Source organism: Erpetoichthys calabaricus, chromosome 1, assembly GCF_900747795.2.
Source record: "Erpetoichthys calabaricus chromosome 1, fErpCal1.3, whole genome shotgun sequence".
NCBI lineage: Eukaryota > Metazoa > Chordata > Cladistia > Polypteriformes > Polypteridae > Erpetoichthys > Erpetoichthys calabaricus.
The window spans coordinates 254,038,367-254,050,743 of record NC_041394.2 but is presented as its reverse complement, the minus strand read 5'-3'; the positions used below and the strand labels follow the sequence as shown (position 1 = coordinate 254,050,743).

At 37.9% G+C, this 12,377-nt stretch overlaps 1 protein-coding gene across 1 annotated transcript in view; it reads right to left on the bottom strand.

Annotated features, from left to right (window-relative positions):
- Positions 1-12,183, bottom strand: part of gdi2 (GDP dissociation inhibitor 2) — a 33,420-nt gene extending 21,237 nt beyond the window's left edge. The window contains exons 1-2 of the mRNA XM_028814262.2: positions 12,019-12,183; positions 4,713-4,820 (exon numbers count right to left, since the gene is read on the bottom strand). Coding sequence (XP_028670095.1) covers positions 4,713-4,820; positions 12,019-12,063 — 153 coding nt within the window. The 5' untranslated portion in view covers positions 12,064-12,183. The remainder of the gene's footprint in view (positions 1-4,712; positions 4,821-12,018) is intronic.
- Positions 12,184-12,377: the final 194 nt, after the last annotated feature.

Sequence of the window (12,377 nt, the reverse complement as noted above, 5' to 3'; positions counted from 1 at the left end):
AGTGTTCACGTGGTTGTCTTGTAGTAGATATGGGTGTGGAGCAACTACTTTGTTGTTTAGGAATTTAGTGCAACGTCATTAAATGTCAGTAAGTGCCTATTATTTAGCATTAACTTGTCACTATTAATTAATAAACAGCTTTAACAGTCATCCACATTACCAAATGACAAGTTGATTATAAACTCTTAGTAGTTGCTCAGGCTCTAAGGGTTCTTTGGCTCTCTGAATATGAGCAACAGTTATCTAGGATACAGGAAAAGTGCATTTGAATGAGCATTTGCAACTGTTAAGGAGAGGAAAATGAAAATTTACACAGTACAGAGAAGCAGACGTTTTACAGCAAAAAGCACAGTTGCTTAAGAGGTGTTCGCTTCTTTGAAAAGGCCTCTATTCTCATTCTGTGTAATTTAATACCCGTATTTTGAGATATAACACAATAGCTGAAAAAAATGCACAGTATTTTCACTTGAGTGTGTAGGGAAGAAACAAGAAGCACTGGTGAGCATGTGAAAATATTTATAGTATCAATTGCATTTTAACATTGACATTTCATATCAACTTTCAAGCAACGTGTCTGCTTCTGACAGTCAAGTCTGCAATCAATGAACAAAACCCAAAGCATATTAATAGAATCTAATCATTTTCACAAGTGCTGTAAGAATCTGGATGTTCGATGCATGCTACATCTGCCTTGCCAGCCTTCACTAGTATTCTGGCACAATTCAATTTAAAGCCCCAAACAAAGACGTTTGTTTTGATTCAATGCTGCCCTCAAATTAACTTTCACAGTTAATCTCAACAGGAGACCTCTGAATATAAATAAAGGATAATATATTAATGTTCCCTGACTGCTGTAGACAAAATTATATAATTTACTCAATATTTTTGGGCCAAGATAAATTCTTGTAATAAGGATGGGGCAGTGATTTTTTACCTTGGACTTTAGGCACTCAAGGCCCTTTCTGATAACAGAGATGGGATAAACATGCAAAGCCTGCTGTATGAAGGCATCCTCCACTTTCCCCTAATTTATACTCCAGGGTGGGCTAAACATTGGAAGTGATTTACAGGTTACTGAGCAAAACAAATTCTATAGCCTGTACCTATGACAAACCCTAATAGCTAGCAACACCTTAATGTGAATATGACTTATTAAGAAGTTAAACATCAGATTAGAAAACATTTAATGTGCTTTTTCTGAAACAAAAAATTAAAGTTGACCTGAACCAAACCTCTGACTTTATGTTCCAAAATGCTGGTCAAACCCAGCCATTGACAATTTAACAACTCTGATAAGCAAATTCTGTGAACCATCACTTGAAATGTAGCAGTGTTTAGCTGCCCATCCTAAGAGTGAGCTTTTGTCTAACTAGTAGATGGTACGCACTTCTTTTAAAACTATTCAACAAGTTGTGTTATGTATGACCTGTTCCTTTAGCAATTGATAATAAATAAGCAACAATTAATATCTTTGTGATTTGTGTTTTAATTAGATTTTTTGACATGCTGTACCCCATCATGGGCCTGATACTGCTATAAACAGCGCTGGCCCTGAAATGGATAGAAGTAATACTCCACCCAAAAGTGACCATTTGTGTATGTATAAATCAATCTGCATTATTTGCAGTGATGACTAAGAATTTTAATCTCAAATGAGGCTAAATAACATACAAATGTGTTAATAAACATACCTTATTAGGTTTAAATTATGTTAATCTGTTTGGAATGTGTCGCTTTACTGTATGTTTAAACAAATTAAGATCTTTACGTGCATGAATTATGCAATTAATAATTTGTAATTGCATTTTATCTGTGTCTGATCTGTGAACTTGTTATAGTGAACAGTGCTATACAAGACTCTACTAAACTGAACTGAATTCATTTGAATGTAACTAAGTTGAATTGAACTGAATAACTGGTCAGTAGTTCTGCCCTGTAATAATTCATTCACTGGATATCATAGCACTTTAAGTAAAATCAGCATTGCAGTGTGTAGTCTGAGAGAGGTATACTGCACAGCTAAAGAAAGGTAAGTGAAAATTTTCTTAGGTGTAAAATATGCAGAGTATGTGTGTATATCTGGGATGCCTCAACAAGAAGTTCAACTAATTGATATTTCAAAAGCTGCAATAACAACCACAAAGTACTGCATTTATGACTTAACACTATGAACATAATGACAGATCAGGGTGTGGTTGTCCGTTCTTCAATTAAAAATGTGATGCACAAGAGTTGTTAATAGATATTTTAATTATATTTTATCAAAAATATGAGCTTGGGACATTGTGGGCATACATATGGATTATGCAACCCAAATTATTGGGTATTTTTTCATGAGTCTTTCAATATGTTTAATTCAATTTATTTTCCCATCATACCTGGAATTTTGAGATCTGTTGTTTTCCCAGCCATCACTACAAATGATGTGGAGTGGGTAAGACACAATTATAAATTTTATGGTGGAGTGTTTTTTCAGGTAGGCTTTAGGACGTTATATTAAACATATTAAGGGTGCTTTAACAGTTCTCGTTTATAGCAGGGTTGAATCCTGGTTCAGTCACCATCTGTGTGGAGTTTGCATGATCTCCCCATCTCTACATAGAGCTTTCCTAATGTACTCTAGTAACCCAAAAATATACAATACAAAATTTTCCCCACATGACTAAGTTGAGGTATGTGCTTGAGTATGCTCTGTGATGGACTGCCAGCACAAGGCTGTGTTCTACCTTGAGACTGATGCTGCCAGAATGAGCTTCAGCACTCCACAACAAATGAACAGCTCTGAGAATGAATGCAGAGATACAAAAATTTAGCATACATAAATATAAATACTTAATTTGTGATAAAAATAAGCATTCTCACTTGAAATTATATGACATTTGTCACAAAGGTAAAAACAAAATGAGCAGAGGAAAAAAGTTTAACTCATCCAAATACACGTTTAAACATTGTCTTTGAAAGGAATTTCCAGAGACAAGTAGGCAAGAAAGGGGAAAATAACAGACTTTGTGATAAGACTGCATATCTAAATGGAAGGAAAAGGAAGAGCAAGTTTTGGATATTTTCAATTGGATTCATTTTTAAAATGATGAATTACACAAACTTATGCAACAGCCCAGCATCGTCACTTACATCTTGGCAATTGCTTCTGAACATTTTCCACCTATGCTATCCTGACAAGATATCGGTGTTCTCTAAAAACATGAAATACCTAGAGTGTTTGTGGAGTCAACAGGCATGACTTTTTTCGGTCTTCATGCAAGTGAACAATAGACTTCTGTACCTTCAAAGGCTAAAATTACACCAATATCAAAATACGACTCATGTTTTCCTCTACCACTTAAGTGTTTTTTGTCAACAGTTTGAGAAAGTGTTTGGGTGTTTATGTTTTCCATGCCAGTTGGGGGTATGAGGAGGGGGGAAAAAAAAATTCTGTTAGAACTTGTACCTATTTACCCAAACAGAAAAGAAACAAAAGTCTTGCTGCTAGTATGGAACCTTAACACCAAAACGTTTACTATATGGAAGACCATTATCACCACTGAGTGCAGTGCAGAAGGGAGATTTCAATTCTCAAAATCTGTAGAGCTATAATACACAAATCAGTACCCAGCAGACAAAACAGCAAACTAACTTAGGCTACTCAAGCAATTGAAAAGCCAGGACTCCCATCAGATTTGTGTTGTGCGAAGGATGAACAGCCACAAGGCACATTAGGCAAACAAGCACATTCCTCCACTTCTGTTAAACGTCTTCAGTGGTATTTGGTTTAGAGGTAACACCTTGAGTTCAAAGCAAGGAAACATTAAACTAAAAGTTGTGCTATCTTGGCTGTTTCACCTATGCAGATGTTAACTGCCAAGCGTGTTAGGTAAAGAGCCAACACAGGCCGTTCTTTCATGGTAAAATGTTAGTGTGAAGGAATAGCCCTTGGTTCTTAAAATCATGATATGCAGTTCCCATTCTCACCCAGAGCCATGTACTGAAGCTAAGAAAGGTTACAGTTCAGAGATAGTCAGCATAAGTGCAATGTGAAGTCCCATGAGAAATGCTCAAAGAAACCCATTTTAAATCATGACTTGATCAACAGCTTGTAAAAATATCTGAAGATGAAACCCTCTGCCTAATAAACTTAAAGTCCAACATAAACATTTTACAGTTGAATCAGTGTCCTGGGTTTTTGTCTTGTCTGTCTTTGTAGTTAAAAATAGACAATTATTGTATGTGCAATCTTAGTTTCTAAATTAAGCCTAATTTTAAGTTAAAACCATTGATAAAGTGAATTTGAAATAAGCACTACAATCCTAACGTAAAACAGTCAGGCAAGGCTTAAAATATACTGTAAGTGCTCTCGTGGGGTCTCACAGCTTTTTTGCCTAAAGTATTTAAAATCAAACTTTCCAATGCACAAAGTGCAGTATGGTGTATAAAAAAAAAACTAAAATGGAAGCTCAATCAATTGCATAAAGACTAGAAAATGTTATTCTGTAAAATTTTAATTCCACTATAAATGGAAAAGACGGGTAACAGAACTAATTCAAAATAAACTGTTACAATTACATTGAATTACTCAATCCTTGTGTTTGTTAGGCTCAGTTTTACTGACATTTCAATAATTAAAGACAAACTATTAACAATTATCAGTTAATGGAATCCTACATTAAGATGGGGCTCTAAGATTCACCACTTTTATGAAAAGCAAAATTACTTACATCGTCCAGAGGAGTAATAGATGCACTTTCACCTCCATAGTAAGAGTTGCGATCCATGTGAAGGACTTTCTTCCCATTCACTGACATTATACCTGAGAGAATGCATTCCTGAAAAAACAAAAATTATACATGAATGAATAAGAGAACACAAAATTTTAGTAGAAAATTATCATGAATTTTGAGCTGTCATTTCAACAAATTAGAGCACAAATTTTTTAAATGTTAATCTTCTTTGTTTCCCACTGTGAAATTTCATGGAATACTCTTGTGTTTAAGCACCTTTCATTGATCATCATGCGGTGGCAAAGTGGCAGCGTGGTTGGTGCTACTGCCTTGCAGATTTAGGACTTGTGTGTTTGAATCCGGTCCAAGCAGGGTCTGTGAGGAGGTTATATATTTTACTTGTTTTTGAAGGAGAAATTTGCCAAGTAGTCCAGTTGTCCTACAACATCGCAAGTGCATACATGCTTGGTGAAGAAGTGACTTTTTAGGCTACCCGCTCAGGTTTAAACCCTGCTAACGTGGCTAGCGAGGGGCACCTTAACAATGATAAACAGAAAAATGGGCCACTTTCACTAATCCAGGTTGTGTACTGTGTAAAAACCTAACTGGACTGAAAGAGGAGTAGTCTTTATAACATTCAAAACAGTTCGGGCTAACTTGAGCCACTGATGTGAAACAGCAATGTAAGTGTTACTAAGATGACATCTCAGCACAGTAATAAATTCTATAATCTAAATAAAAGGTTTTTTTAGGTCATGTACAACCCCAGTCCTAAGAAAGTTGTGACTCTGTGTAAATTGTAAATAAAAACAGAATGCAATGATTTGCAAATCTCATAAACCCATATTTTATTCACAATAGAACATAGGAAACATATCAAATATTGAAAGCGAGACATTTTACTATTTCATAAATAAATATTAGCTCATTTTGAATTTGATGGGAGCAACACATCACAAAAAAGTAGGGATAGAGGCAACAAAAGGCTGAAAAAGTTAAGTGCTACTAACAAGAAACAGCCATATTAAGTTAATTGGCAACAGGTCAGTAACATGATCTGTATAAAGAGCATCTTAGAGAGGCAGATTCTCTCAGAAGTAAAGATGGGCAGAGGTTCACCAATCTGCAAAAAACTACAACTACTAATTGTGGATACAATTTCAGAATAATGTTCCTCAACATTAAAATTGCGAAGTGATGCACAAGATTACAAGAATCTGGAGAAATCCCTGTGCGCAAGGTACAAGGCCGAAAATCAATATTGGATGCCTTTGATCTTCGGGCACTTGGGTGGCACTGCATTAAAAAACAGACATAAATCTGTCATGCAAATCACTACATGGGCTCAGGAACACTTCCAGAAATCAATGTCTATGAAAACAAATTTGTCATGCCATCCACAAATGCAGGTTAAAGCTCGGTCGTGCAAAGAAGAAACCAAAGTAAACATGATACAAGAATGCCATCGTCTTCTCTGGGCCAAGGCTCATTTAAAGTGGACTGAGGCAAAGTGGAAAACTGTTCTGTGGATTGACAAATGGACATTTCACATTGTTTTTTAGAAAAAATGGACACCTTGTCCCCCAGAGTAAAGAAGACTTATCAACTTTTAGTTTAAAACCCTGCAGCTCTGATGGCTTGGGGATGCATTAGTGCCTATGGAACTGGCAGCTTGCACATCTGGAAAGGCACCATCAATGCTGAAAGGTATACACAGGTTTTAGAACAACATATGCTCCCATCCAGGTAACGTCTTTTTCAGCAAAAGCCTTGCATATTTCAGCAAGACAATGCTTAACTGCATACTGCATCTATTAGAACAGCATGGCTTCATAGTAGAAGAGTCCAGGTGCTGAACTGGCCTGCCTGCAGTCCAGAACTTTCACCAATTAAAAACATTTGGCGCATCATGCAACAAAAATACAACAAAGACAACCCAGGGCTGTTGGGCAGCTAGAATCCTAAATCAAACAAGAATGGGAAAATATTCATCTCCCAAAAATCCAGCAATTGGTCACCTCAGTTCCCAAACATTTATGGACTGATGTTAAAGAAGACGGGATGCTACACAGAGGTAAGCATGACCCTGTCCCAACTTTTTTGAGAAGTGTTGCTGCCGTCAAATTCAAATTATTTTCTTAAAGTGGTACATTGTCTCAGTTCAAACATTTTTTTTTCCCATGCACTATTATGAAAAAAAAATGGTTTATGAGATTTGGAAATCATTGCATCCTGCTTTTATTTACATTTTACATAGCATCCAAACCTATTTGGAATTGGGGTTGTAGTTTTGTTTCAAAATAGCCAAACAGTTACAGATGGTAGAACTTCAATAGTATTATCATATTTAGCAGATGTCTTTATCCAAGATGACTTACTGGAACACTGGCAAGTTAAGCAACTTTCTCAGAGTCACACAGCAAGACCGCTCAGTTTGAAGTCAGGTGCTAAACCACACTGCCTGCTTAAAAAACTTGCAGCAGACATCTTTGGGAAAAGTGCTGGCAAAAAAGTGCAGGAATGTAACAACCCAGAATGGTAGGGGGTGGGAACATGTCTTTCAATGACAGAAATTAAATGCTATGAATAACAATCTGAATTATTCCCAGAATTACAGTACACACATAAATAACATTCAAATTTACTTGAATAGTTCTGATAATAGATCTCTACAAAATGCAGACAACAACAGGATTAACTCATAGCTTGCATAGTCTTTTAAGTGCTACCTCTGGGTGGCTAAATGTAAGCCATCCTAAGTTCACTGCTTCATTTGATGGCTATCACACTGCTAAGCTGACTCAGGGCCATATTAAAATAAGAGTATGCAAAGAATTCAGAAAACTGAACACAAAACAGATTTTTAATGCTTCCAGTTAAAAACACACAAGCACAGTCAAAACAAATTCCAGCTTTTCTCTTACCCTGTACCCTGAAACTGCTTTTAGGTTGTCTGCAGAAACAAACCACCTTTAAAACAATTCTTTTCAATCAACATCTACTAGTCAAAACAGGAACTATATTAAATGAAATGCTAAAACGAAAAGAGGTACTGCGCTTTAAAAAGACAAACCAAACAAAACGGAAAGTTGCAAGTGGAAACACCAGGAGAGTAGAACACAATTTGATTTCACCCTTACACAGTTAAGTGCTTTACTTGGCAACACCTTACTTGTGTCTCTTATTAAGGTGTGCTGCACTAACTACATTGTAATCAGGCATTATTTACAATTATTAAATCAGGTATGGAATAACAAGGAGTGGACACTATGACGACTCAAATGCACAGTAGTCACGTTGTAACAATGCCTAACTGCACTGTAGTTACACACTAATGAGGAATTACAGTGCAAGGACATATAGAGGCAAACGATGTGTTGGATTTATTTTTGGTCAGTGAGAAGTATGGCAGTAAACCGCTGAATGATAGGCTTGTTGAAGCTGTAAAAGCTTTACACAAGATCTTGAATATTGGGTATGTGATGCTGAATGCAGAAACAGTAGTATCTGGCACTGGGAGTCAGTGAAGTACCCTTAAACCAGAGCTGGCCTGGAAGAGGACTGGGTCAAAGGCAGCCACTTTACAAAAAGCATTAAGACACAGGAGATCTTTTATATACAACCAGCAAAGGGTGCGGAAGAGTCAACGGCCCAGGAAAGAGACATAACACAGTACTATAGACCTCCGATGCTGATTTAAATGCAACAAGCCAGCAGCTTGGAAAGGAGACCGTCGAAAGCCTATGCTATTTTTTGAATATGGGGTTCAAGCAGAGTTAGTAAAGGCGACAGATGAACACACAAAGTGAACATTAGAGAACTGAACAACAACACAACAGAACAGTGACACCACAATCTCTTAAAATACACAATAGCCCAGCTGTGGATGGAATGGCGAATTTGACAGTAACAGCTCAAGACCCATGACCGAAGCTTAAAAAGATAAATGACAGAAAACAAAGGGAGAACAACAAAAACCAATAGAATTGAATCGACACAATACCAGAGTGCGCTGCAAACACAACCACTAACCATTTTAATGGAATACCAACTCCCAGCACTACAGTGTAAGCTGGTTTTCTAGTTTGTAACCACAAAGGCAGAAGACAAGTGATGCGTTAAAAACACAACAGTCATCAGAAACGAAACGGCACTGCATACAGGATTATGTTTTAAATCATTAGAATCTTAAATCTGTGCCAATTATCAACCAGACTTTCCCAAGTCTTTTGATGCTGGCACCATGACAGATGAGCCAAGTACAAGCAGCGAGTGCTACATTGCCTCAAAGCATGCTGGAGATTACAGCTGTAGGATTTTCAAATGCACAAGTATAGTTTAACCTTATCTTCAAAGGTCTGAATACAATCATCTAAAACTTCTGTGATTTACAACAATCTGATTAAAAAGCGGGGCGGCATGGTGGCGCAGTGGGTAGCACTGCTGCCTCGCAGTTGGGACACCTGGGGGACCTGGGTTCGCTTCCCGGGTCCTCCCTGTGTGGAGTTTGCATGTTCTCTCCCGTGTCTGCGTGGGTTTCCTCCGGGCGCTCCGGTTTCCTCCCACAGTCCAAAGACATGCAGGTTAGGTGGATTGGCGATTCTACATTGGCCCTAGTGTGTGCTTGGTGTGTGGGTGTGTTTGTGTGTGTCCTGCCTTGTGCCCTGTGTTGGCTGGGATTGGCTCCGGCAGACCCCCCGTGACCCTGTGTTCGGATTCAGCGGGTTGGAAAATGGATGGATGGATGATTAAAAAGCAATATACCAAAAAAGGTTCTAAATTAAACTACTTAACCTTACTCTGAAACCAAACTTTCTAGCCAAATTGTAATCAATTGCCATTAAGACAACAAGACAGCAATGCCAGGACAAGTGTTTTCCTTAGTACTTGTCAAATAAAAACACTAACATTCTGCTGCCAAAATGTTGATATACTACATTGCACATGCTCTCCCAAGAAGTTGCTTGCTCTGTGTGGAGAAGTAAAAGTACCTTCTGCACATCTCCATGCTGTTCCCAAAGAGAACCCCATTGCCTTTTCATCAACTTTCTATGCATTTTCAGTTTTCTTGATACACATTTGAAAAGCTTCTATTGTATTTTTTTTTATTTTATTTTAGCAGGGGAGGCTGGACTGGGACCACAGACTCCTTTACAAGGAGGGGAGGCCCTGCACATGGCAACAAAAAATTAAAATGACAAGAATAAACAATGAAAAGCACTTATAATCATATAACACATATCTAATCTTCAAGTCTGCCCAGTTATCACCTAACTGATGTTTAAATGATAGATGCATTAAAATACAGAATTCTGAAGCAGCAAAGGGTGTATTCGAATATAACCCTGTGACTTTGTAGAGTAAGTCAAAGATCAGAATGGAGACCTTCCAGATACAATAATACACTCCCCTTCTTAGTCAATATAAATTAACTCTGCAGCTTTCGCAAAAAACAAAAAAGCTCTTTGATTTTTCAGCCTATTTTTGTGAAACTAAGGGCCAAGCAGGACATAACAGTGATGTAGCATTCCCCTGAGACCATGCTCAGTTCCAGGCTGGGCCACTATGGGTACAGAATTTTCCAGTGTCTCTATGGTTTTCTGGCCATCCCATAGATGTGCTTGCTAGTTTAATGGGTACACAGTTTTTGCTTCTGTCATGTGATGGGCTGCCGTTTTATTCAGGCTCATTGGCTTCCCACCAATGTTAGTGACTTAAAACAACACGAATATATAGTTTCTATTTTTTTTTTTTTTTTAATATGTAAAATCTACAGAACACTAGATTAGGTGCCTACTACATTCCCTAAGGGTTAAAGCATGCTACATTCATTTGTAATAATTCATGCCACACCTTCCTGAAAAAGGTTAAAAAAATAAAAAGGAAGAACAATGTACTATAGTTGTGATTTGTTAAAACTCAATATACAAGGTTCTGACACCTTCAAAAACCCTCATTTTTATTTATTTATTTTTAATAGCAAGCTCAACAATGTTATATCCTTCCCTTTGCCAACTCCATAGCAATAAAATACAGAAATAAGATCAAACGGAGTGTGGTGGGGCATTCAGCTTATTATTTAAAGCACAGGTGAGGGGCTGGAGGCAAGTCTTTCCATAGGTTTACGCATACTTGGGAATATTTTAAAAACGTAGTAGTTTCAAGCAAGCTAAAGAAAACATTATTTGCCATTGGGAATGACACTATATAAACAAAATGTTCTATTTCTATTGGAGTGCTTTGAAAATTAGGAAATGAAATCAACCCACCATATGGAGTCACCTAATGAGAACAGGGTTACTGTACTTACAAAAGGCAAACAAACTTACAACAGCAACCCAATATTCCAACTGTAACGAGGTCTACTGAGAATGACGCTATATAAGAATGATCAGGAATAAAACTTTTAAGAAAAAGGACATTTGGGATGCATCACTCAAACGGCAGTTTTCGCTTTTTTGATACAAAACTAAATATGAACCAGCTTAACACGATCGGCAAAGACTGATGGCACAAAAGCTCCTGCTGCCAAACTTACTTTACTGCGTAAATGATTGCAAATAAATACCAAATTTTAATCCTCGTAATAGCAGTGCGATTGAAATGAATGTAAAGTAAGTATTTTTGTTCAATAATATACAGGTCTCATTCTCTAAATGTAGCGGGGTACTAACTTTTATATTCTCACTTCTTGTCCTATGACGAGAACACACATTACACTTTCCGTATCTTCGCTGCCTTACACACCCGTAAGTGTGAGTGGGACTTTGTGCCTTAAAGAGCTGAAGGCGACATTCGCCTCCACCCACAAAAACTGAACGGCCTTTCATTCACTATGAAAGAAACTAAATTTAAAAAGGCCAATTCACTCTCCTGATGTCCTCGGTAGTCGCACCTGCCTAATACAACTTCCATGCCTCCCTACGATAAATCGGGATACCGCACACACAATCATTATTTCCCTTTTTCTATCCCCCCCCAACAAGTGTTAATTGTGGAGATTCGTCTCAGCCCTTCCTGTTTCTGAGCGAACATAATCACTAAACAGTTCCTTGCTTTCTGAGCACGGCTTTCAATACTCAGTGGGTTCAACAGAATGCGTTTCAAAACCGAGTAACATACATTTTCCAGGAACACCAAGTCAAACATTATTGGGCCTTTTCTTCCTTTCAGTCTTTCTAATCGGGCCCACCTAAAAACGGCTGCAGCTGAAACCAAAATCTTTGTATTTCTAGCTATGTTATGCACACATTCGACCGCGGGTCAGTTTTATATACATATATTTTCTTTCCAGATTCCTCACCGTAAGTCCGGTTCCCAAAACGATTACATCGTACTCCTCATTCATTTTTGCTGTATTTTCCCTCCCTTCACTTGCAGGGTATGAACAGAAAATGGAGATCAGCGGAGCTGTAAGTGGAAGAAGGGCCACCTCGACGTCAAACTAGGTCGCGAGGAGGAGAGGTGGGGCCGGCGCTGCCAGCCAGCAATCAGGGGCGGGCTTTCGTCTGTGATGTCACGATATCTGAGCGCATGCGTGCTTGCTTGGTGTTTCCCTCACCACTCCCACTAATCCATAGTGCAACGCGGGAACGATTCGCGTTCTGTTTCAGTGATATCGTTTATGTTAATCGTAGTCTACTTCTTCTTTCGGCTGCTTTC